General features: G+C 45.2%; 1 protein-coding gene across 2 annotated transcripts; it reads left to right on the plus strand.

Moving 5' to 3' along the window:
* Positions 1 to 817: 817 nt before the first annotated feature.
* On the plus strand, positions 818 to 24,924 carry LOC118093921 (putative guanylate cyclase soluble subunit beta-2). Of its 2 annotated transcripts, XM_088670842.1 has the most exons (16): positions 818 to 1,170; positions 3,068 to 3,141; positions 6,061 to 6,155; positions 10,310 to 10,470; positions 10,880 to 10,979; positions 12,670 to 12,890; positions 13,472 to 13,583; positions 14,188 to 14,291; positions 15,249 to 15,465; positions 15,898 to 16,218; positions 17,134 to 17,282; positions 18,567 to 18,713; positions 19,791 to 19,945; positions 21,201 to 21,415; positions 22,303 to 22,413; positions 23,742 to 24,924. In XM_088670842.1, the coding sequence occupies exons 1-16, from the start codon at positions 1,168 to 1,170 to the stop codon at positions 23,891 to 23,893; spliced, it is 2,337 nt and encodes a 778-aa protein (XP_088526968.1). In that variant the 5' UTR covers positions 818 to 1,167; the 3' UTR covers positions 23,894 to 24,924. The 2 variants fall into 2 exon arrangements, with proteins under 2 accessions (XP_088526968.1, XP_060130208.2); XM_060274225.2 differs by lacking the exons at positions 818 to 1,170; positions 3,068 to 3,141; positions 6,061 to 6,155 and having other exon boundaries at positions 10,300 to 10,470; positions 23,742 to 24,922.
* Positions 24,925 to 25,722: the final 798 nt, after the last annotated feature.

The raw sequence follows: 25,722 nt of genomic DNA on the forward strand, positions 1-25,722 counted from the left end.
TTCAGCATGAATTCTGTCGCAGCAAGAACCAGAAAGTGTCTTGGGAACTTAGGAAGTTGCCTTATACCAAGTATAATAATAATATAATAATTTATTATTTATACCCCACCCATCTAGCTGGGTTTCCCCAGCCACTCTGGGCAGCTTCCAACCGAATATTAAAAACAGTACAGCATCAAATATTAAAAACTTCCCTAAACAGGGCCGCCTTCAGGGCCTACCAAGCCAGACCACAGATGCCATTTCTGTTTCCTTTTTGGTGCCTACTGAAGACTTTCATATTCCAACAAGCCTTTCAAAGTAGAGATCTTTCTCCCTCTGCATTTGCACTAGAAATGTCTTATTCTTTGTGTGTTTGCTGCCCTGAACTGCTTTGGGAGGAAGGGCTGCATATCGATTTAATAAGTAAACAATCTAGCTCAGTATCGCACACACTGACCCAGCCCTACCTGGAGACACAAGGGATTGAACCTGATACCTTTTTGCATGCAAACCATGTCCTCTGTTCCAGACCTATGGCCTTCCTCAGTTTCTGGCACCTTAAAGACTAACCAATTCATTGTGGTGTAAGCTTCCCTAGACCACAGCCGGTTCTATCAGATGCGTGAAATGTAATCTAAAACAGCCTGCAGGCTTGAAGGCGCCAATCAGCCTCTTCGCTGTTCTTGTGGCTCGCCATTTCAGCACCACAGACCCCTGGACAGCGCCTTCAGTTCCGGGCAGAAGCAACGACTCAGGCAAGGCAAGGCTGCGCTCCGGCACCTAGAGATGGAGGCGCTGCAGTCATGCAGCGCGCAGAAGGAGGCGCTGTTTTCGTGACGGGACTGCTCAGCTCAGATCCTAGGCAATCAAAGGTGATTTCGTGGCAGGCCGAAGAAGCGGAAGAAAGGACAGAGCCACAAGCCCGTTGTGGGGCTCCGGAGAAGGGGGTGGGTAGGGAGTGAGGATGGGGGCTGCAGACTCGCCGCTCAGATTTCCGAGCCCTCGAGGAGAGGCTGGTTCCTTCCAAGGTGTCACGACATCCTAGCTCTCCCCCCCGGCGGAAAGGAGCTGGCCAGGGTCTCCGAACTAGCGTGGCGTCTCCGGGGAAGGAGCAGAGAGCCAGAAGGATCACCCTGAGCGACGGGAATAAAGCAATGTTGCACGATTCTTAAGCCATGCGCCAGAATGGTGAGTAGCGACTATTTGTCTCCCCCACCGACCCCCAACGATCTTCCACGGGTGGTTTTTTTTATTTTTTAAATAAAGTTAACAGAGGGATCCGGGATCTGGAGGAGATGCCGATGACTTTGTGTCAAATCGATTTTTTAAAAAAAGCCTCTGAGCAGCAGTGGGCGGCGGGGAGGGAAGTTGGGGGGGAGGCGTTGTTGCCAGTTTAGCTCTGTTTTGCTTTTCCCGGAGAGAAAGAAAAGCAAGGGATCCTCAACGACTTTGCTCCGGAGCAACCCTACTAACTTCGGAGCAAGGGCGCTGAGGACCATGCTAAGGTCTTGCCAAGACCGTCTTGGTACGAGCCAGCGCCAGGAGCAGAGGCGACCACGTCCACTCGACGCCCGTCAGTCAAGTGGCTGGAGGACCAGCACCAATAGATTCTGGAGATGGCAACCTGTAGCTGTTCCCCTCCCTCCTCGCGTCAGTGGCCGACCCAGCCTCCAATGAAGTCCGAGGAACTGCGGCTGATGTCAATAGGGGGCGTCTGGACGCACGTCGATCTGGATTCAGGAGGTAGTAAATAAAATATCCCGAAGCGCACAAGCGTCTGCTCGCGCCAAGTAAAAGTCAAGAAAAGAGTGTTACGCACATTCTCGTTTTTTTTAAAAAAACTGAAAAGCCCAGTTGCCCCCCTCTGTCCCCGCTTTTGCCAAAGCTGGTGTGGCTTAGAAATAGGGAGAGAGGATTTGTTGTGCGCTAGGACAGCGCTTGGTTTTGGCAATTCAGTTAGCGGCTTAAAGACGCATCAGCGCAGCTGTGCAGAGAGGCGCTGCGGTTACTAAGACCGCCACCCTATCAAGACGCGCTTATCTCTAAGCTCCGTTGAACACAGTGGGATTCGGGGCTGATTCAATTCTACTTCATACCTCAGAGCGTTTGATGCCTCCTATTTATGGATCCAGGAGGCACGCAGAAGGGGGCAAGAGAGAAAGGCTCCCTGTGCAGCAAACTTGTAAAGGGTGGGGATTGTGGAGGACATTTGTTTTTTAAGAAGCTCAGAGGGCGTCCAGAAGAAAAGTGCTTATTGATGAACTGGGGGAAGAGGAAACTAAGAGGAGTGGGTGGGCAAAAGCTCACCGTAATTGTAGCCTACTGACCCAAGTAGGTGATTTTGATCAGGCACTTCTTTTGGGGATGTGCATCATCTGAATTACTAATCTGGGCGACTATTACTGGATATCTAAAGGAGAGTCTTTTCTCATATGCTTTGTAACAGTACCAAAAAGTCAAGCAGACATGCAGAGAAAGCTATGCAGAGAGTGTGCCCCTGAATCAGGAAAATGGCAAATTCCTCCCTGACTTTAAGGGAATGGTGTGTTTGTGTCCTTTGCTCCTGCTTCTGTGCTTCTGTGCTTCTGCCTGGATGTTGAATAGCAATAACATAGGAAACTGGTCCATCTAGCTCAGTACTGTCTGGCTGACATGGTTGCCTCAATATGTTGTTGGACTCATCAGCTACAGTCATAGAATCATAGAATGGTGGAGTTGGAAAGGACCACAAGGGTCATCTAGTCCAACCCCCTGAAATTCAGGAATCTTTTGCCCATTGTGGAACTTGAACTCACAACCCTGAGATTAAGAGTCTCATGCTCTACCAACTGATCTATCCAAGCCTGTCATGTAGACTATTACGGTACATTTTAAAAATTCTGAATTACAGCATAATAAGCCTGAAGGCACTAATAGTAAACTTCATTATCTGGCTGATTCTGTATTCGTTGCATATTCGTTTTGCAAAAGCAAGCCAAAGTTTCGTGTAATAAATATAAATGCAAATATAATCCAATGTGATGCAAATGTAGCTTTTTAAAAGAGAACATTCTGTTCCCCCATTTTCATGCATTTGCTTTTGCAGTATGGCTTCATCAATACATGCCTGAAGTCTTTGGTGGTTGAAAAATATGGTGAAGAAGTATGGGAGAAATTAAGGTAATTTATACCTGGAGGAATTATTCATAGACTTTCTGTTTTGTTCCCACTGTGATTTCAAATAATAATAATAATAATAATAATAATAATAATAATAATAATAATAATATAAAAATAAAAATCCAGAAACACCTTTTGAAATCTTAGGAAGTGTCCTGCAAGGTACAAGTTGACAAGTGCTTCTCTGTATGCCCACCAACACACCATAATCTTAGACATCAGGCCAGTGAATAATAGGAGCATATGGGGTTTGTCCTACTGAGGTGGATCATTTGGTCTGTCTGTCGATCCCAGTATTGTCAACCCCAACCTTTGCCAACCCTACTGCACGCCAGATTTTTTGGGCTACAACTCTCATCAGTCTCAGCCAGTGTGGCCATGCTGATGGGAGTTGTAGATCTAATCATCTAGAGACGGCACCATGTTTGCAAAGGCTAGTACACTCTGCTACCAGAATTCAGAGCCATGGGATTGGGGCAGGTGGAGGGAATTGATACCCTGGCAGCATTTCACAAAGGCATTACTCAGCCAGGAAAGGAATATTGTTGCATGCCACCCCAATCTCTGAGTGGTTTGAGATTCTAAGGGTCCCAGGTGCTTACCAAGGGTTCATGTTTTCTTCAGAATGAGGGACAGCAGACACTGTGGTGTCTTCGTGATATATGGTTTATTTACACATATATACAACCTGAGCCCATAATGGAGAGGTTCACAGCATTAACACACCCAAGAGGCCTTTGGTTTCCCCAATAGCCACAGCCTTGGATTCAAGCAGAAATCAAGCCCCTATTTCTCTCTCTCTGGCTTCCATCTGCTTCAATTCATCAGCTCTTGCCTTTGTCTTTCTAACTACTGGTACCAGTCAGTTGAGGGAGGGCCCCCCCTTTGTTTTATGGCACCAAACCACTTCCTTTGTTCCCTTAATGGCTCATCACCTCACCAAGAAGCTAGCCTGGCTATTCCAGGAACTAGAAGAGGGCCAAGGCAACCTAGCCCGCCACAACTCATAGCAATCTGTACGACCTTCAGAGCAGAGAGACTTAATGCAGGGACTACCCATTTGATTAAATCTATAGAATTGTAGCACCCCCAAAGGAAAGTAAAAGCACATACATGCCTAACATCTGGAAGCACAAGACTCTCATCATGACTCAGCATTTGTGTCCCTTCCCGCCCCCCGCCCCCCCATGAAGAAAATGCCTTTACCCAAAGAATATTTAAGTGAAAGCAGAAGGAATACCCGGTACTGCAGGAGAATGATTTCCCTGGGCTGAGGATAACCTGAAACAATTACTGAAACAAAGGCAAGAGATTGCCTCATCACATAATGCTACTCTCCTCTAATTGCTCTATTTGTTATGCAAAATGATATAGAATGGCATGTGGTTGGGTGAACATTTTTGTGACAGAGCAGCAGCTGAAAAACACATCATACTGGAATGAAGCCACATCAAATTTTGAAAGTATTACAGCAGGCATCCTTAGGAAGTGTTATTAACTCTAACACAGGGGTCAGCAAACTTTTTCAGCAGGGGGCCAGTGCACTGTCCCTCAGACCAGGGGCCGGACTATATTTTGGGGGAAAATATGAACGAATTCCTATGCCCCACAAATAACCCAGAGATGCGTTTTAAATAAAAGGACACGTTCTACTCATGTAAAAACATGCTGATTCCCAGACCATCTGCGGGCCGCATCCGGCCCCCGGGCCTTAGTTTGGGAACCCCCTGCTCTAACAGAAAGCATTATATTCTCCCTCCTTCCCTGTGGACAGATTCTCTTGACTGCTATGGGCTTATTCAAGGCCCACATTCTAGGAGCATAGGAATCTGCCTTATACTGAGCCACTCTGTCTTCCCATCAAGTTAGTTCAGTATTATCTATGAGTGTGCTGAGACCTGGGGATGATTGCATTAGTTTCCTTGGTTATAATGCTAGTGCATCTCTCCTGCTTTTCTGGTTACTAACATTCCTTTTACATTGCATTACCTGTTGTAGTATGGAACTGTGGCTTTCTACTGAGGTTCACTGCGAGAAGTGAGGTAACAGGGAACCAGGCAGAGGGCCTTCTTGGTAGTGGCGTCCGTCCTGCGGAAGGCCCTCCCATCAGATGCCAAGGAAATAAACAACTATCTGAGTTTTAGAAGACATCTGAAGGGAGCCCAGTTTAGGGAAGTTTTTAATATTTGATGTTTTATCGTGTTTTAAATATTCTGTTGGGAGCCGCCCAGAGTGGCTGGGGGAACCCAGACAGATGGGCGGGGTATAATTATTATTATTATTATTATTATTATTATTATTATTATTATTATTATTTATACAGCTATCCCACAGTAAATTGCATTTGTACCAGGGACCATGGCATGACACAACAGCAGATGTCATAGGACATGTCATTACCCTTTATGCAGATGTGTGGTTCTGTTCCCCTATGGTTACCTCATGAAAATGGCGGGAAAGAACTACTACCAGGGTGGAATGTCTCATTTCACTGCTTGAAGCAAAACAGGAAGTGCTGCTGTTATCCTGCTGTTGCTGCCAACTGTTCTGCTGATACCACGCACCTTTTCGCATCTGCTGCAGGCAGAGAAGCTGCAACGCCATCAGGGCCAATGTGGGGTGAGATCTCAACCAAATGGATCTAATCTTGCCCAAAATTGCCACTGGTGGCGCTTCTCTGCCTATGGTAGAGGTGGCGGGCAGGTGGGACACTCGTGAGTATGCTGCCAGGGGGCTTCGGCCTCCTGAAGCAGTGGCCTCACCCTGCCTAATGATTGGGCCGGCTCTGGAACTATATGCCAGAATACTACTGCCCAAAATTTCATCACATGGCTTGAGCCTAAGAGGGGTCAGACTGAATGAGAGACTGAACCCTAAAAATGTTACTAAAATTCCAGCAAATATTAATTTGTATTACAGAGTCCAAACTGGAGTACAGGATACCTTTTTGACTTTTGAAGTTTACAGAGATGAAATCACAATGCAGCTGATTGATAAGGCATGCAAAATGCTAGGTACGTATGGTATGGAAATAATGCAGAATCTGGGCTCTGTAGGCACCTGATGTTTCTGATCCTGTGGGTACTTGCAAATGGAATTTGCCACATTTCCAGAAAATATCGCTGACTTCAAGATACACCTTTGCCAGTTTTGTGGTGTCTTATAAAACAATATAAAATCTTGCAGAAATGTTTGTTTTGATGGGCTCATGAAGAGATTATTTGGCTCATTTTAACTTTATATCTTTGACTAATTATTCCACCCCTCCCGACCAGGAAAATCAGGCCTTGTCCAACTTGAAACACTTTACCTGAAACTACAGGTAACATGATTTTGGCTATGCCTTAAATTTAAATGTGCATATTGGAGTAGTCAGGATTTTTTTGGGGTGAGGTGCAGACTTTATGCTGGGGGGGGGGGCAGAACCGAGTTATCTGCAACACAATTGGTAAGTTAGTTAAGTTTTTCTATTTATTTCCATGATGGGTGGGGAGTCCCCTCCGCCGCACCCCTGGCTATGCCCATGAATGCGTGAAACAGTAGTGTTGACCATAGCCACCAGATCCTAGGACCAATGCAGTAACTGCTTGTCCCTTAACCACTTTGTGCTCGTATGATTTCCCTTTCAGAAAATTAGGCTGTAAATTGGTTTAGATTCAAAGATTTTGCTCTGATTGAATTGTAATTTTATAGGCCCAAAGCTGCAATCCTGATCCTATTGCAACCAAACGGGAAAGTGGTGATAGAACAATCTGAGCTAAGTATTCTAGTTTAACTGAAGCTCAGTAGTGACTGATGGGGTGGCAAAGACTGGGGCAAAAACTACACTGTGGCAACTCTCTCTTGGTAGCTGGCAGTCACACACAGTGTTGGGAAGCTCTGCTTACAATACAGCCCTGCCTGCACCACTCCACCAGCAGATCCTCCAAGTGTCCCGATTTTCCAGGGATGTCCCTGATTTAGAGAAGCCATCTTGGTTTCTGATTTGATCCCACTTCTCCTTAGGATGTCCCTATTTTCATTGGAGAAATGTTGGACTTATCCGACCCCTGAGCCATCTGAAGGAGGCAATCCTGTATAATAATAATAATAATAATAATAATAATAATAATAATAATAATAATACCTTTTTTGTCAATGTACAACCTGTGTACAATGAAATTAACTGAGCCTCCCCCCCCCCACAAACACTCAATCTCATTGCACTCTGTGTGCTTGTCGCACAACACACCAACCCCGGAAGTCAGTTGCACTATATTATTTTCCATTCAGCAGCTTAACAGCCCATGGATAGTTACAGGTACCGTGTTTCCCCTTTTTTAAGACACCGTCTTATAACTTTTTTTCCTCAAAAAAACACACGGTGGCTTATTTTCAGGGGGTGTCTTTTTTTTTAAGTGCTGGTACAACTGGGTCCCACTGGCTCAGGACACTCGGTGCTCTCTTCCGCGCACATTATAAACACCACACTCTAGCCTACTGTGCTATCCAGGTTTTACTGTCAACCAGGCTGGCAGCAGCTCTCCAGAATTTCAAACTTGGGGGTACCTGGGGGTTAAACCTGGGATCCTTCTGCTCCCCGGGCTCTCTCACGCCGGCCGAGGAATGAGGAGGGAGGCCGTGACCCGTCCCGCTCTGAGATGCTTGTGAGGGAAGCGCGAGGGGGACGAGGCTTGGGCCCATGCCCCTGGCGCGCGCGCGGCTGAATGACGAGCCGAAGCGGAACCTTTTCTCTGTGGGGGGGGGGGGGGGAGACGCGCGCGCGCAAACACACACACACACACTGAGAGAGAGACACGCACAGGGAGAGAAAGAGACGCGCGCACACACACACACACACACACACAGAGACGCACGGGGGAGAGAGAGAAAGAGACGCGCGCACACACACACAGAGAGAGACGGACGGGGGGGAGAGAGAGAGACGCGCGCGCACACACACACACACACACACACACACACACACACTGAGAGAGAGACACGCACAGGGAGAGAAAGAGACGCGCGCACACACACACACACACACAGAGACGCACGGGGGAGAGAGAGAAAGAGACGCGCGCACACACACACAGAGAGAGACGGACGGGGGGGAGAGAGAGAGACGCGCGCGCACACACACACACACACACACACACACTGAGAGAGAGACACGCACAGGGAGAGAAAGAGACGCGCGCACACACACACACACACACAGAGACGCACGGGGGAGAGAGAGAAAGAGACGCGCACAAACACACACACAGAGAGACGCACGGGGGGGAGAGAGAGAGAGACGCGCGCACACACACACACAGAGACGGACGCACAGGAAGAGAAAGAAAGAGACGCGCGCACACAGAGAGAGAGACGCACGGGGGAGAGAGAGAAAGAGACGTGCGCACACACACACACAGAGAGAGACGGACGCACAGGGAGAGAAAGAAAGAGACGCGCACAAACACACACACAGAGAGAGACGGACGCACAGGGAGAGAAAGAAAGAGACGCGCGCGCGCACACACACACAGAGAGACGCACGGGGGAGAGAGAGAAAGAGACGCGCGCGCGCACACACACACACAGAGACGGATGCACGGGGAGAGAAAGAAAGAGACGCGCACAAACACACACACAGAGAGAGAGACGCACGGGGGAGAGAGAGAGAGACGCGCGCGCACACGCACACACAGAGAGAGACGGACGCACAGGGAGAGAAAGAGACGCGCGCACACACAGAGAGCGTGCGGCTGCAGCACACACAGAGAGCGTGCGGCTGCAGCGCTCACGAAGCAGCGCTGCACTTAGGGGAAGATGGCCAGGGAGGGGGGCTGCGGGGTCAAGGCAACGCGTGAAAGGGAGGGATGGCGAGGAAGAAGTGGGGAGTGAAGTGATCGGGGCTTTAACATGCCCGCACGCGCAAAAGGGAGGCTCGGAATGTGGAGATCGGTTCTGGCTGCTTCTCTTAAAGTGCCGCAAGTAACGAGCCTCTCTCTCTTTCCTCCTGCCGCTCGTGCCCTTGGTGCTTCGTGCGGCGCTGCTTCACGCTTTGTCAGCGCTGCAGCCGCCACCGCTTCTGGGCACCCACCCGACCCCGCAGGCTTCCTCCTCCTGCCGCGGCCGGCATTGCAGGAGCTGGGTCCTGCTGGCTGGTGCTCCGTGCGGCACTGCTGCACGCTTTATTGGCACTAAAGCAGCCACCGCCGCTTCCGGGCACTGACCCGACCCGGCAGGCTTCCTCCTCCTGTCGCGGCCGGCATACTGGGTCCTGCTAGCTGGTGCGGAAGTATGGCTTATTTTCGGGGTATGTCTTATAGCTCTCAAATGGTTAAAAACCCTGCCATGGCTTACTTTCTGACTACGTATTAAAAAAGGGGAAACACGGTAGGTAGCCGTGTTGGTCTGAGTAGAAGCAAAATAAAAAAATTCCTTCAGTAGCACCTTAAAGACCAACTAAGTTTTTTATTTTGGTATGAGCTTTCGTGTGCATGCACACTTCTTCAGATACTTCATGGATAGAAACTGTTTTTTAGCCTCTTGGTACGACTGATTATACTTCTATATCTCCTGCCTGAGGGTAGAAGATTAAAGAGGTGCTGGCCTGGGTATGAATCACCCCTGATAATTTTTCTCGCTCTCCTAAGGCAACGATCCCTTGCGATGTCATCTAGCGGGCTATGGGGACAGCCCATGATATCATGGGCTGTGTTCACCACCCTCTGTAAAGACTTTCTGTCCATGGTTGTCAAGCCAGTGTACCACACTGTGATACAATATGAGGGATTTTTTTTTAAAAAAAGTTTAATGTTTTGTTTATGCTTTTATATATGTTGGAAGCTGCCCAGAGTGGCTAGGCAACCCAGTAAGATGTGTGGGGTATATATAGTAAAAATATCATTATGGAATGGGACGTCCCTATTTTCATTGGAGAAATGTTGGAGGGTCTGAACAAGCCACCACTGCATGTAAAGCACATTTAAAGCACATGGCTTTCCCCAAGGAATCCTGGGAACTGTAGTTGGTTAAGGGTGCTGGGAATTGTAGCTCTGTGAGGGATAAACTATAGTTCTCGGGGTTCCTTCTGGAAAGCCATGTACTGTACTTTAAATGTGTGCTGCATACACAGCCTGAGTTAAACTGGATTCTTGATCCTAAAACATTAATTAATAGACCATTATTTCCCCAGATGTCCCCCCCGATATGGTCCTGAAGCAGTTTGGAGAATATTTCTTTGAATTCTGCAAGCGGTCAGGTTATGACCATATGCTGCGGACTCTGGGCGGAAACCTCTATGAATTTATAGAGAATCTGGATGCATTGCACAGCTACCTAAGTCTGTCTTACCAGGTAAGTGGAAATAACTTTTGTGGTTCTACATACACAGCACATGTTCACAGCAGCATAATGTGAGATAGGTCTGTGATTATTTTACATACTCGCATATGGAGCATAGGTGTTTGAGTACAGTCAGGATTTTGGAGGGGGGGGGGAAGAATCCAGAGAGATGTAACATTAACTCATGGAATGCCCCCTACCTCTTAGAACTTTGGAAAACAACTTGTTTTTCTATATTTGTTAAATAGTGAGCTTAATTTCAGCCACACCTTGATTGTAATTTGGTAGAATTGCCACCACAGCACAGATCATGTGCTTAACTTGGCGTCCAGGAAGGTTGCCCATTCTGCTTCAGGGCAGTATTGAAAAATGAGCTGAAATATGAGATGCGCGATTATTAAGAACTCTGGGTGTTTTTCAGGAAATGAACGCTCCTTCATTTAGGGTGGAAAAGAATGAAGATGGGTCGATGCATTTGCATTATTACTCAGACAGGCGAGGCTTGTGCCATATTGTTCCAGGTATGTAGTTTCCTCTGGAATGGATTTTGAAAGGTGGAATAGTCAGCTATTGGATCAATGTTTTCTGAATGTCCTGCACACCGTGTTTTTTTCTTTACAGATCTCTTCCAAACCCTCCATTCGCTATAAACTAGTAATTGTCCCAGTGGTGTGATGTCGTGTTGATTCCTGCTATCACTCTTATTGTATATTTATTTAGAGCAGAGGTCAGCAACCTTTTTCAGGTCCACCGTCCCTCAGACCATGTGGGGGGCTGGACTATTTTTTTTGGGGGGGGGGAATGAACGAATTCCTATGCCACACAAATAACCCAGAGATGCATTTTAAATAAAAGGACACATTCTACTCATGTAAAAACACGCTGATTCCCGGACCACCCGGGGGCCGGATTGAGAAGGTGATTGGGCCGCATCCAGCCCACAGGCCTTAGGTTGCCAACCCCTGATTTAGAGAATAATAGCTTTGTAACAAAGACTGGCCTTCTATGCACTGACTGAAAAACAAACAAACAAAAACAGGAAAAAGGACTTAGTTAAAATGTCATAAATTTATGGTTGCCATATTTCAAGAAGTAAAATCCACCCCAAAGAGGCATAGAGTGACACAGTACTCAAACACACACCTTCTGGTTTTGTTGGCAAAAACCTGGACATTTTGTCAATTTTTCAAAATTCCGCCTGGATGCTAATATCACCGTTTGAATCCCAGACATACTGGTATCTGGGAAATTCCTGACATATGACAACCCTAATAAATTGCTATGGTGATTCAGATGTTTAATTTGAAATCAATCTGGATTTGAGTTTCTTGGTGTCTCTGGTAACCTTTCTTTTACATCATGGATGTTGGCTGGTATAATGCATGTATGATCTGTATTTTTTTATTGGTACTGTTGCTGTAGGTTTTCATGGCCTTTGGCTAGAACAATAAACTTATATTGTTGTATCGTCTATTGGGCTGCCTTTAAAGACTTCTTGGATACTATAATTGGTCCATAATACAGCAGCTAGGGTGGTTGGTATGGATTGTGCTATCAGAGTTTGTACAACATCAGTTCTGGCATAATCCTGATATAAAGCAAGGTGTGTTGGAGGTATTTTGGGCTTGTCTGAAGTGACGCAGGATCTCTGCAAGATGGCATGCATTGAAACAGGAACCCCTGATGTGCTTCGTGGCACATGGGTCATCCAGACATAGGGGGGAAATGCTGCAAACAAGTGTCTGCTAAAAGCAAAAGCAATGTCTCTAAGCTTAGTATTAGTTTAGGGTGGAGTGATGGAGGAAACGAAAGAAAAGGGCAGAGTAGGGAGCAGCAGCAGAGGAAATTTTTTGCTTTCACTGACAAATCTAGCTTGCAGTCAGAGGATTTTTAAAAATCTATCTAGAAAGTAAATCCCTTTCGCCCCTTCCCACTCAAGAAATACTTTAAAAGTATGTAGCGCCTGAGCCCCTGGACCTATTTACTTGTAATTTAGCAGATTTCATCCAATCTTTATGGGCTACAGTACCTGCGAATTTCATGCCCTTCTGTTAACAGAGGGGGAAAGTTATAGCCATTCAACAAATTCCCAATTTGTGAATGGAGGCAAGAGAATGAATCGGACTCGAACCTCCAAGCATAAAACTGGCATCCAGAACAAATCACTGCATATCCCCAATAACACCTAGGTTTTTTCCCCATTTGCTTCAGGAATCATTGGTGCAGCAGCTTTGGATTTTTTCAACATTGAAATTTCCATGGAAATAGTCAATCAGTCAGAAGAAGAAGAAAGAACAGGGAAAAAGGAACACATTGTATTTCTTGTGACACAAAAACCTGTATTTTCATACAGAAGGCGAAATAAGTTCTCTTCCTCTTCGCCATTTCTTTCAAGTTCTGGAACACTGGTGGAAAAACAGCTGAATAAAGAGGTACTGTGATATTTATTATTATTATTATTATTATTATTATTATTATTATTATTATTATTATTTATACCCCACCCATCTGGCTGGGTCTCCCCCACCACTCTGGGCGGCTTCCAGCAAATACCAAAATACATTAAAATATCACAGATTAAAAACTTCCCTAAACATATTCATTTTTTGTATGGAGTCATATATGTATTGGCAGGAAGATCTATATATAAAATATATAGCGCTGAGGCAGTTTTAAACTAATAGGTTGTCTTTTTCTACATAATCATCATTATTGAAATTACTAGTACTATTAATATTGCTATTATTATTGTTGTTGAAAAAAGAAAACAGGTGTCATGTTCAGAATGCAGACATATACTCAAAACTCTGGATATTTGCCTCCAAAGAGTTTGAAACAATGAAGGATACTGGAAGATATCCCAAGCGCATTCCAATTCAAGAGTAGGAAGAAATTTAAGTTGTTTGTGCCTTCCATTATTACTTCAATTATTTTGCTGATGCAAAGACCTTAGTACACTTCTCATTTTTTAAAATATTAACAGTTTGGCAATTGCTTTGGGTTCATTCCACAGGATAGTGAAAGAGCCATGAACAAGAACAGGGATAAAGCCAGCCCCCTCTCTACATGCCCTGTCAAGAAAAGTCACTGGGAAACAATTAAAGGAATTGTGACAATAGGAAAAGGTAAAAGTGTAACTTTCTAAAAGCATTTGGCATCATTCATTAATGCTTTCAGTATGGCATTGAAAGCCCAGCCTTTTTCATTAAATATTATTAATTTCTATCCCATCTTTCCTCCAAGGAGGTCAAGGTGGTGGACCGTCTTCATTTTACGCTGATAACAATCTTGTGAGGTGGGTTAGGCTGAGAGATGATGAATAGCTCACAGTCCCCCAATGAGCTTCATGTCTGTTGGGATTTGAACTCTGTTCTCCAAGGTGCTAGCCCAACACTCTAACCACAACACCATGGTGGCATCCCAGTAAAAACGACCACGTTGTATTAAGGAAAAACACAAGATAATGGATGTGTTTACATGTCATAAGTTTTTATTTTTGAAAACCCTTTCCAGGTTCTTCCAATCACATCATACTCATATGCATGGAGAGTCCCCATGTACATTATTCTGGAATTCTTGGAGGAAGACGGAGGGAAATGAATGAATATTTATTTATGAATGAGAATTAAATTATCTTGCAGAATCATGCTACCTGAATACCGGTACTGATTCTATCAGGGAATTATGAATGGTTTGAATTTAACCCCCCCCCCTCACCCCATATTGCAGGACGACTTCTGAAAGGATTCAATCCTGTCTATCCTAAGAACCTCTGCATAGATCCGAAGACATTTTGCAATGGGCTTCCTTTCCACATTGTATTTGATGAAGAGGTGAGTCAAACTAATGATAACTCATTTCCCTACATATGTGAACCAAACATAGCCATTTTAGAACACAATCTTCTGCATAGCAACTCAGACGAAAATCACAGTGAGTTTGGTGGGACTTGTTCCAAGATAAGTAGGCATAGGATTACAGATTCAATCACCTAATGCAATAAATTGTTTACTGCTGCCGCCTACTGTTGGCCTAGAAGCTTGTTTGCATGATAAGTTAACCTGAGACATTCTGTTTCATAATATATTAATACTGAGATTAATAACTACCCTTCCAGTAGTTAGCTGCTGAAAATTGTCCAAACAGCAATTGAGCATCATCTTATAGCCTACTTTTCATCATCATTCCAGCATGGTCCCAGTAATACTGTTATGTGAGACAATGCAAAATCCACTCCAGCCTTTAAGTAGAGCGGCATGGGATGGTGGCTGTGAGGGTCAGTGTGCTGCCTCTGCCCCCTGTCACTCTTCTGATGGTGCTCCATCAATGGTGGGCCAGTTTTCTGAAGCAGGAAGCCTTCTGTCCCTTCCCTGCATGCATTCAGGGTTCTAAAATGTACGGCAAAACTTTCATGTGTACAAGAGGCCCCTCACTTCAGAAGATCACTCTCCAGCTCATGGAGGATGGCCAGAGCAGCAGCAAGGGGTTGGAAATAGTGGACTTCCCTCTCATGTTTACTTACCTTTGGGATGGGGTACCTTTGGCCTTCCAGATGTTGTTGGACTCCAAGTCCTACCAGCTCCAGCAAGCCTGGCCAATGATCATGGACAATGGGAGTTGCAGCCCCAACCTTGCCACTGCCCTATCAACCTAGTGATGATGCTACCAGGTGGTTGGCTCTGTGGTGCTACCATTCCATGCTGGCTGCTCCCATTCTTACTCCCGAGGTAGGATTGCAAGACAATTCTGAGGGGGGCTGATGCTAAAGAGTTGTGATTCTATCTTTTAAGCTTAGAGTGAAGCAAGCCGGAGTCAGTATTCAAAAGATCGTGCCGGGCCTTCAGACACTGGGCATCCGCCTCAACCAATACTTCAGTATCGTACGTCCTGAAGTGAAATTCACCATCTCCAGTGTCCAGAAATTTATCAACAGCCAATTTGTTTTCCGGACCAAGAGGGAGATGATGCCAGAATCTTGGAAGCAGCGTCCTATGTTAGAACTGAGAGGTAACTCATTGTCTCCAGGATCAGGCATGATTAAGGTGACTAGATGAAGAGCTGGCTTCAGGGCTGGCCAACCCTTGAAGGGTGGTAGGGCAGTTGCTTCAGGCAGCAGGCTCTAAAAAGCAGCAGATCCGGGTTCTGAGGAGAGGGACACCCACTCCCCACTGCCTGTCGCCTGTACAGTACCGGTAGCAAATATGGGTGCATCCTCCCCCCCCCAATCTATTTCCTAACCCTCTCCCCCCACTAAATTATGTCTTCATTGTAATCATTGAGACAACTTTTTATATTTTCTGGGTGGAGTAGAAGTCTAGTGAAGGGTTGGAAGTTTAACAATGATCTGGAAGGAAAGAACAGCAACCAAAAACTTGCATTACTAGAATGGATGGCATGCAGGAAAAGTACCTGTGATTCTGTATTTTTTTTTAAAATCAGGTCAAATGATTTGGATGGAATCTGTCCAGTGCATGCTGTACCTTTGCTCCCCTCTCCTGCGCACGCTGCATGAGCTGGAAGAGAGGAACATGCACATCGCCGACATTGCTCCCCACGATGTCACCAGGGATCTGATCCTTCTGAACCAGCAGCGTCTGGCTGAGATGGAGCTGTCCAATCAGCTCGAGAGGAAGAAAGAGGAGCTGCGGATTCTGTCAAAGCATCTCGAGGAGGAGAAGAAAAAGACGGAAGCCCTTCTCTACGCCATGCTCCCAAAGCACGTGGCCAACCAGCTCAAAGAAGGGAAACGAGTCGAGGCAGGTGAATGAACGCGAGGCAGCTAAAACATTTGGGGCCAATGTGCAGGTGCTTAACTTGTAAGGAAGGCCAAAACGAGGAACTTCAGAGAAAAATTGGTCCAGGCTCCCTTTCCCCCTTACTCTAATGTTGCCATTAGCCATCCATTTTGATGCCAAGGATTGGAAACTTGTGGTCCTTCACAAATTTGTTGAACTTCAGCTCCAATCTCCCACCCAGTCAGTATGGCTAATAGTCAGGGAAGAAGGTAGTTCATCGGTGTTCCCCAGAGCGCCACCTCCATTGTTTAGAGGGCACATACTTCTAAATATCAGATGCTGGGGAGAAAGAACACGGGAGGGCTGTTCTCACCAGGTCTTGCTTTGGAAGCTTGTAGGAAGCATCTGGTTCTCCACTTTGAAACTAACTGCTGGACTAGATGAACTTTTGATATGATCTAGCAATGCTCTTCTATTTTTTATATGGATGGAGAGTTAAGCATGTGCTTAACTCTTATAATAAAAGGGACTGAATCACTCTTGGCCTAGATCAGGGTGGAGAATCTGTGACTCTCCAAGTTCCATTGGACTACAAGTCTCAACATCCCAAACCATTGGCCATGCTGGCTGGGGCTAATGTGAGAGATGGAGTTCAACAACTTTCGGAGGGCCAGAGGTTCCCCATCCCTAGGCTATATCATGCATGTATATATGTATGCCTATATAATTTTATAGTTGGCTGTTTGGATCTTTTGCTGTGCAGTTGCATGAATTTTAGCTATGTAACTAGCTACATAATATATATGTATATATATATTTTAAAAACACAAGATTTAGATATCTAGGAATGAATGAATAATTTGAATGTAGGTGCAAGTATTGACCACATTTATTCACTAAACTATCCCCACTCCTAACCATTGTCCTTTTGGGCTTGCAGGAGAGTTTAAAGAGTGCACCATATTATTCAGCGATGTTGTAACTTTCACCAACATTTGTGCCCAGTGCGAACCTATTCAGATCGTCCTCCTGCTAAATGCAATGTATCTGCGATTTGACAGGCTGACCACAGTGCATGATGTCTACAAGGTCAGTGACAAATGTTCAGCTACAATTTCATGAAAGTGATGTTAGTGGGAAAGAGGGAAAAGATGCCAAGGACAATTTCTCTCTCTCCCCCCCCCGCCCATCGGCACCTTGTAATTCCCTGCTCTCTTTGGCTCCACCTTATCAGCAGGGAAAAGAGATGCGTAAAATCCTCCTGTCTTATTCCCGATACCTGGGCTCTGATGCCCCCATTCCCTTTTCCTTGCTCTGCCTGAATCCTGTCTAAAGTGTGGGCATCTTCTCCGCCTGCTTACCCTTAATGTGGGGCTGGGGCTGGAAATGTCTTTGCAATGGCAATGTGGGCAAGGCTCTCACATGCCCACTGCAGCCTGTTGAAAGACATCAGGTGGGCCCGAGGGAGTGAGATGCAAGTAGCAGCAGCAAAACGCACAAAGGAAGTTGAGGAGGAAGTGTGCTGACTAGCAGACAGCAGCAAGGGAGAGATAAAAAGCAAAGGTGACCTCTGGCCCCATGAAGTTGTTTGGTAGGAATATGAGTTGAGAGTGGGAGAGTAGGAAAATGGGTCGCGGGAAGGAGTGGTAGAGATAAAGCAGAAGGTCAGGATGAGACAGCTGTGAAAGAAACACCCGGGAAAGAAAGAGATAGCTGGGGGGGGCAGTAAATCTGAGGTTACAAACTCCGTGGCAAGCCTGAGATGCCAGAGAGAATTTAATGAGGACTGCATATAACAAACAGGATCCTGTGATGAGAAGCTACTAGGGAAAACCTGGAGCAAGGAACCATTTTTGGACTCTGAGGTCACCCTGTGTGTTGTTATAGGGAGCAAGAATCCTGACGTTTTCCTCTGAGGCCCTGGTCCATCTATGGCACCTGCGCTCTGGCTTATCAGCAGCTGTATCAGAAGAGAGGGTAGCCGTGATTTTAAAAAAGCGTTGCGCAAAATCACAAGCAGAATGCATTGTAATGCTTTAGTTTCTTGAAGAACAAAAAAGCTTTACATTATTGTTCAAAACAGCAATGCTACATGTTAAAATAATTTGAATATTAAAAATGTGAGAATTCTATGCTAACGATATTTCACACTAACCCTCTCTCCCCAAAACCAGATCTTAAAATAATTAGGCAAGTCCTAACTAATATCATAATTCATTCATTTATTTATAAAAGTATTTGTAGTGTTAACACACCAACCCAATCTCTGAGCGGTGCGAGATTCCAGAGGTTCCAGGCACTTACCCTGGAATAATAATAAGCACAGGCAGAGACTATTGGCATGGCAGGGTTTGTCTGCTTCTTTTTCTAAAGGTGGAAACCATCGGAGATGCCTACATGGTAGTAGGGGGTGTTCCTGTGCCTGTATCCACACATGCTGAACGGGTTGCCAACTTTGCGCTGGGAATGATCATAGCTGCAAAAGACATAAAGAATCCAGTGTCTGGGAATCCTATTCAGGTGAGTAGCTAATAGACACATGCACATTATCTGCTTACTATTTGCAAATGGAGATGATGCAATGTAGGGCCATAATGATCAGCTATCTCAGACCTGATTTGTGCGCCATGTGCAGTGAATTGTAGGCTTCTGTGCTGTCATAATAAAAAGCTAGTATGTAAAAGATCCCGTTGGTTGGCTTGACAAGTTCACTGGGATGACTAAAGACCAATGTCCCAAAGACCACCAGTTCTTTTCAGTTGCAAGATATTTCATGTGCACACAGAGCTCTGAACCCTGCAAGGGTACCATAATTCAGTTCAAGGAAACAGGAAGCTTTGCGCATGCAAAGGGATGAGTGTGTGGAGCTGGCTTGTGCATTAACACAACAGGGATCCCTGATCATGCAGGAGGTCGAGTCTCTGATTTGGACTAGGGGCTATATGGCTAAAGGTTCTGTTTTTATATGTGAGATAATAGGGCTAGAAGGACAGGAGACCATGAGCACACACAAATGTCTCTGCAGAATTGGTCTTGAAGGACCCCATTCAGCCCCCAGGCTTGGAGGACCCCATTCAGCCCCCAGGCCTGAGATTACCCCATTCCTGTTATAGTGTTATAGAAGTTCCCATTTTGTATACTCCATAACTCCATTTTCTTTTAAAGGATTGGGGATGTTGAGCAAGAACTTCCTGGTAGAATATGTCCTCCTGTGTCAGCTGTAGTAATATCCTTGTAAGTGTGATCAAGAGAGTTGCACTTATTTTCAGACCTCTGAATTCAGGGCTAGAGCTTCAGCTTCTGTCTCTCAGAAAGAACAGCCTGATAGATTTGCTTCCCACCCTGCACCACAATGCTTATGAATACCGGTAGTATCAATTTTCATGAAGAATTACAATCCTGGGTTCAACAGTGCTTAGAAGCCATTTTGGCATGTAAGCAGTATATTATTATTATTATTATTATTCAACAGAGCTCATCATAGGGAACTGTGGATTATGTGACTGTTTAGTTTGTGTTTTAGAACTTATGGATAGATTGTGCTTGAAACGAAACCTGTTGTGGAAGTGATCTTTTCCCCAAAAAACTCTTGCTCAGATCAGAGTTGGGATCCACACAGGGCCTGTCCTTGCTGGGGTTGTCGGAGAAAAAATGCCACGTTATTGCTTGTTTGGAGACACAGTGAATATAGCATCCCGGATGGAGAGCCATGGGGTACCAAGCAAAATTCACCTGAGTGCCAGCGTTCATCAGTGAGTAAGCTCCGACACAATCCATTATGAATGCTTTGCGCTGAACTCTTGACTCTGCATAAGGCTGTTAATGTGCTGGGGATCTATCATAAGGGATAGATCGCCTCCTCTATCAAAGGCAATATGTCTCTGAATATCAGCTGCTGGGGAGCACACATACACACACACAAACACACCTTGTGATAGGATAGTGTCTGCTTTCTTATTGGAACTACTTTTAAAGTATTTACATTTATTCCCAAATTAGTGGAATTAATTACCAAATGTTCCCTTCCTACACAAAACACATGTCATTTACATTTCAGCTGTTGAGCTCTACTTTACTGGGGAATGGTGATTTTTGTGGTTGTGATTTTGAAAACACAAGATGATGGCATGATTGAGAGCACAGAAAATGGTTTGTTCACAGGTGATGGTGACCTGGCCATATCAACGTCATCCAAAAAGAATCATTAGATTCTGGGTGTAGATTCAACAACCTTCCACACTCAATATCCCCTAGGGTTACCATGAGATCCTTGTTTTGCTGGAAATTGCAGTGGGATCATTATTAGTGCAGTAATTTGGGTGGTAACATGGAATGTCTTGTTTGTCTGCCCCAGGTGAGATGTACTTTAAATGCATGTTACAAGAGAACAATGTGGAGAAAGGCATTAATGTAGACAAGATGCCTTATAAGAATCCTTGCTTCTGTGAAGGGATGAATTACTGTAATAAAAATGCATGATTCCACCTGCGTTTTCTGCATTTTAAAGAAAATAGCCATTGACTTTAATTAATTCTGAATGAGTGTTTTTTTTTAGATTCTAGCATTTATTTATAGCATCCTACCTGAATGGGCCCCAGCAATGCTTTATTTGCACTGAACAATGGGACATAAGCATCATTGTATAAGAACAGTGATATTGCTAAGTGATGACAAAAGGGAGGGTGGCAGGCGCAGTTCATGCCATTCAGGACACTGTCATAACACCACTAGTATTTCAGGCAGGTGCAAAGCCTGTACTTGAAGGTGATAGGTTGTGGGTTCAGAGGCCATCATTCTATGGCCATGACTCATTCTAGAAGGCAAGCATTTCAATGCATGTTCTTTTATAGGCTTCTGCTAGTTAAATTACCATTGTGTCACCATTTCTGGTCCTTCAACAGAACCTAAGCTCTGTTGAACTTTCCACATTAGAAGCTGATATAATTATTGTCATTGTGCCATTTTCATAACCCACTGCTTAGATGCGCTGCTTTATTTATATTTCAGATGCATAAAGGACAAGAATTTTGAAATGATGGAAAGGGGAGAAATTGATGTAAAGGGCAAAGGGAAAATGCACACTTACTTCCTGGTCCGGAATACAATGGCAACTGAGGATGAGGTCATGGGAAGATCACCGAGGGATCCTGTTCCCAGCCATGAATCTCTGCAACTGTCTCTTGAGTGCAGCGCTGAAGCACTCCAAAGTGCATGTCCACAAGGTAGAGGAAGGAGAACAAAGGAATTCCTTTTTATTTCATCATTTCGCTGTTTCTGATGCTCAGGCCATGAGTGCCCTTGATTATGTTGTCAACAGGGCATCACCCATCATGCACTTTATCACATACACAGCCCAACAAGACAACAAGAATCTGCCAACAGCATAGGAATCAATCTGGCTAACCTGATCCAAACACACACACACACACACACACACACACACACACACACAATAACAAATCTCACTACAGCCAGCCAAAGACAACCAATCACACCCTAGGCCACCCCCAACATCTCTCACCACCAAGGAAATACAACAAGCAAATAGTTAGAGAACTCACATGTGATGCTGACACAAAACCACACACATACACTAAGTAGAAAAATGGAAGCATGTCCCCCTGACCCCACCCCACTCACCATTCCCCCCTCCACCTCTTTCCCCCTTTTCTTCCTAATGTAACACTAATGTCTCACAACAAAAGAAACTGATCTGTAGAAAACACAACTGGAAATAAGAGACATTGCAGGTATTTTTGTAAACTAAGAAATCATAATAAAAATATATTTAAGAGAGAGAGAGAGAGATCAGCAGGCTTGAGGGAACTCCAAAGTTACCAGAAGCATAAAATAATTTTTTTGATGGTGTGAAACAAGGGACTCCCAAAATATCCCGATGGGAAGTGAGCAAGCTAAGTAGCCATGAAAAGCTGACTGAATGTTGAGGGGTGGGGAACAGAAAACCAGCTGGAAGACAAAACAACATGGAGTATTGTGTTGGAGGACATGGCTGATGTACTAAAAAAGGAAAAGCCATACTACAATATTTTCCTGCAGGACCCAACTGTAAAAAAATAAATGACACATACCTATTCCTATTCCTTTTCAGATTCAGATGAGACATCACTTCCTATCATAGCAATGAAATATGCAGATAGCCCCATAGAAGCAAACACCAGCGTCAAAGGAAGAAATGAAACAAGAGCAAAGGACTTAGCAGGTATTAAGAAGTCAGGCAGAAGTTAGGGTTTGTGGGAATGGGGCTAGGATACACCCCATCTTTGGGGTGGGGCAATGGTCCTGAGGGGCTCTATCCTCGGTGGCAGTGACCAAGGCCAGTGGCCAGGCAGTCTGCCCAGCCCAATTGCCTCCCACCCACTCAATGGGTCTCCTCACAGGAAGGCAGGGAGGGAAGAGGTGGCGTCAGAGCAATGACAACAGAAAGAACGTAATCTGGGGCATGGAGGGATACCCTGCCACCACCTTCACCATCAAGAGTAGGAGGAGTGGCAGAGGGAAGATGACAGCAACTGGGGGGGGGCACAGTGTGATGATTTGCCTTGCCCCCACCCTCCCAGGGACAGTCATGTTTGCCTTGTTGCCCTGCACTAAGAAATAACTTGATGTTGATAGATAACTCTATGATTCTATGATACTAATATCATGTGATGCACCAGTTTGCATTCATGCTACTGGCTCTCAAATCACGGCACATTCAAGTTAGTGGCTGAGTAGGGGCATAGCAATGGAAGGTATTCATTTGGGAAGAAGGAAAACAGTCCAATCCACAAACCAACCTACAGCTTCCTGAGATATTTCAAGGCAAGCAGCCTGGCTTTTGCTTGTTTTAGCTTTGGGTTTTATGTACATTCTCAGAACATTATCATGTTACTAGATGAAACTCTGTGTTAGAAAATGCACACAGTATGAAATGATTGAACTATGGTGCAAATGTCTTTTCTTTTGTCAAGAATACATGGTTTGGAAAGCCATAGCGTGTATTGCAAGAAAAAAAATGCTCATTCAAACTTCATATCAGTATTTCTATCGAGCAGGTCTTGTGGCCCCTGTGAAATGGGAGGCTGCTTCAAAGTAGGTTTTAAAGGAAATCTCTCAATGTGTTCTAAGCAATATCTTTGTCCTATAGTACTCAAATATATATTGATGAGGCAAGAAGACACCTAAAAAGGGTTTATTCTCCACAGAATGGAGTGTAGAGGGGTGTCGGGAGAGGATTCCTTCAACATAACACAGAGATAGCCAACACGGTGCCCTCCAGATGTTGTCGCACTATAACTCCCATCATGCTGGCCAGGGGTGATGGGAGTTGGAGTCCAATAACATCTGGAGGGCACTGTGTTGGGTACCCCTGATGTAGCACATAGCACTTGGCACTGGAAGCAGAGCTTTTAATCACGGTTCTCTCCATTCTCAGGCTTTAAAATGATCCCACATTTTAAAGATAATGTTAGGCTCAGGCTTGATACTGTTATTAAGATAAGGCCCAACATCTTTAAGAGCTCTCATGGAATGAACATGTCTTTACAGGCAAACCTCGTGATTCAGAGACCAATGCAAGTCTCCATGGTGACCAGCAGTCAAGCAAAGATCCTTATCATCTTACACAAGGAAGAAGCAAGCCAGCAGCAGAGGCCCCGCGGATCAGGAATGTCCGATCCAATTTCTGCAATTTGCTTTAAGAAGCTCCCGAGTTTTAAAGTCGAAGAGTACAAGTGTGTTCTGTAATGTAATGTTTTGCTGTTGCTCTCCTGGAGTCCTGACTTTGCTTACAGTAGTAGTACATCAAGTGCACTGATATTGACATATTTTGAAATCACTGGTAGCAATAATGAAGCAAACTGGGTATTTCCCCATTTGCAGTTTTGACTTGTTTTCTGTGTATGAACATGACACATCTTGTTGTGTGAGATTGAAGGGGGTTGTGCTCCAGATGTCCGCGTATTTAAAAGTCTTTGTCACCTTATCCTCAAACTGTGTTTGACTTCCAAAAAAAGAAAGTAGAAACATAAGAAGATATAATCGGTATGGCAGTGCATTTAAGCTTTACTAAGGGCTCATCCAGACTTTGCTTTTGTGCTGTGTTTCTAGGCACAGCTCTGTGCTTTAAAGTCCTGTGCTTGAGCGCTCACCCCCCCCCCCCCACGGGGCTTCCCCCACAAAAACCCATGCTTTATCGCTGAATCAGAGCAAGCAGCAAATTGCCGTTTGTTCCGATTCAGCATTAAAGATCAAGTTATCCTTGAGGAAAGTGGTGGAGGAAAACAAAGCGCTCAGACATGGACCAGGAATGGTCCTGTGTATGGGAAAGCATGGGGCAAACGGTAAGTGTGAATGACCCCTAAGGCAATGGTCAGTGGAAAAGCAGCCCACAGAAGGATTTGGAGCTGGAAGGAAAGAGTCACATAGCCCCCCCCCCCAAGTCCTGTACTAGGCCCCAAAACACCTTCACTAGCATTACATGAAAAAAGAGAATAGAATATATTTTGATTTCATCCACAACTGTTTTATATCTTAGTTTCACCCATGTTAGTACTGTAGAAATCAGAAAAGGTTAGCAGCCATGGTTGCCATCCATAGTTCACTGGGAATCGGTGGCTGGTTTCCAAGCAAATTCAGTATATGCAGCTCTGTATGAGTGTCACTGTGAAAGCACCTTCCTGGTGTTTGGTATCGTTTCTACTTGGACAATAAATGTTTTATATGAGACATTAAATTAGCACTTGCTTTTGTGGCATGAAAGGAAGCGCCTATCATTTGCAAAGTGATCTTTTTAGCCAGAATGTAGGGAAACATACTCCCTCAACAAATCCTCATAAGCACCATCACCTCTCTGGATCTGGACACCACACCTCTGTTGATGCAGCCCAGAACAACACCAGCCTTTTTTGCTGCTGCATCACATTCTTGACTCATGTTAAGCCTGTGGTCCACCATGACCCCCAGATCCTCTCCACATGCACCCCTGGCAAGCCAGATGTTGCCCATCTCATACAGGGCTGGCCCTATAGCCAGGCTGGGTGGCGCAGGGCGCCAGGGTGCTGGCCTGCCGCGCAGCATCCACCCGCCATGCAGGGAAACGGGGTGGGGGCGGCGGAGGGATCCGTCGCACCACGGCGCCAGGGGTGCTTAAGATGGCTCTGATCGCATACCTGTGCAGCTGGTCACTCCTGCCCAAGTGCAGAACCTTACATATGTCCCCACTGAAATTCATTTTGACTGTTCTGGCCCAGCTCTCCAATCTGTCAAGGTCATCCTGAATCCCAGTTCTGTCCTCCAGAGCATCAGCCACCCTCCCAGCTTAGTGTCATCTGCAAACGTAATGAGCATCCCCTCAATCCCTTCATCCAACTAGTTTATAAAGGTGCTGAACAACAATGGGCCCAGGACCCTGTGGCACCCCACTTGTCACTTTCTTCCAGAATGATGAGCAACTACCAGTGAGCACTCTCTGGGCTCAGTCAGTCAACCAGATACAAATCAATCTAACTGTTACTGCATCCAACCCGTG

This window comes from Zootoca vivipara, chromosome 5 (genome assembly GCF_965207765.1).
Source record: "Zootoca vivipara chromosome 5, rZooViv2.hap1.1, whole genome shotgun sequence".
Classification (NCBI taxonomy): Eukaryota; Metazoa; Chordata; class Lepidosauria; order Squamata; family Lacertidae; genus Zootoca; species Zootoca vivipara.

Bases quoted from the DNA above. Each gene is read 5' to 3' on its own strand.
- LOC118093921 (XM_088670842.1), top strand. The intron at 6,156-10,309 runs GTACGTATGGTA...TTATTTCCCCAG, and splicing joins TAAGGCATGCAAAATGCTAG to ATGTCCCCCCCGATATGGTC. The intron at 16,219-17,133 runs GTGAATGAACGC...TTGGGCTTGCAG, and splicing joins AGGGAAACGAGTCGAGGCAG to GAGAGTTTAAAGAGTGCACC.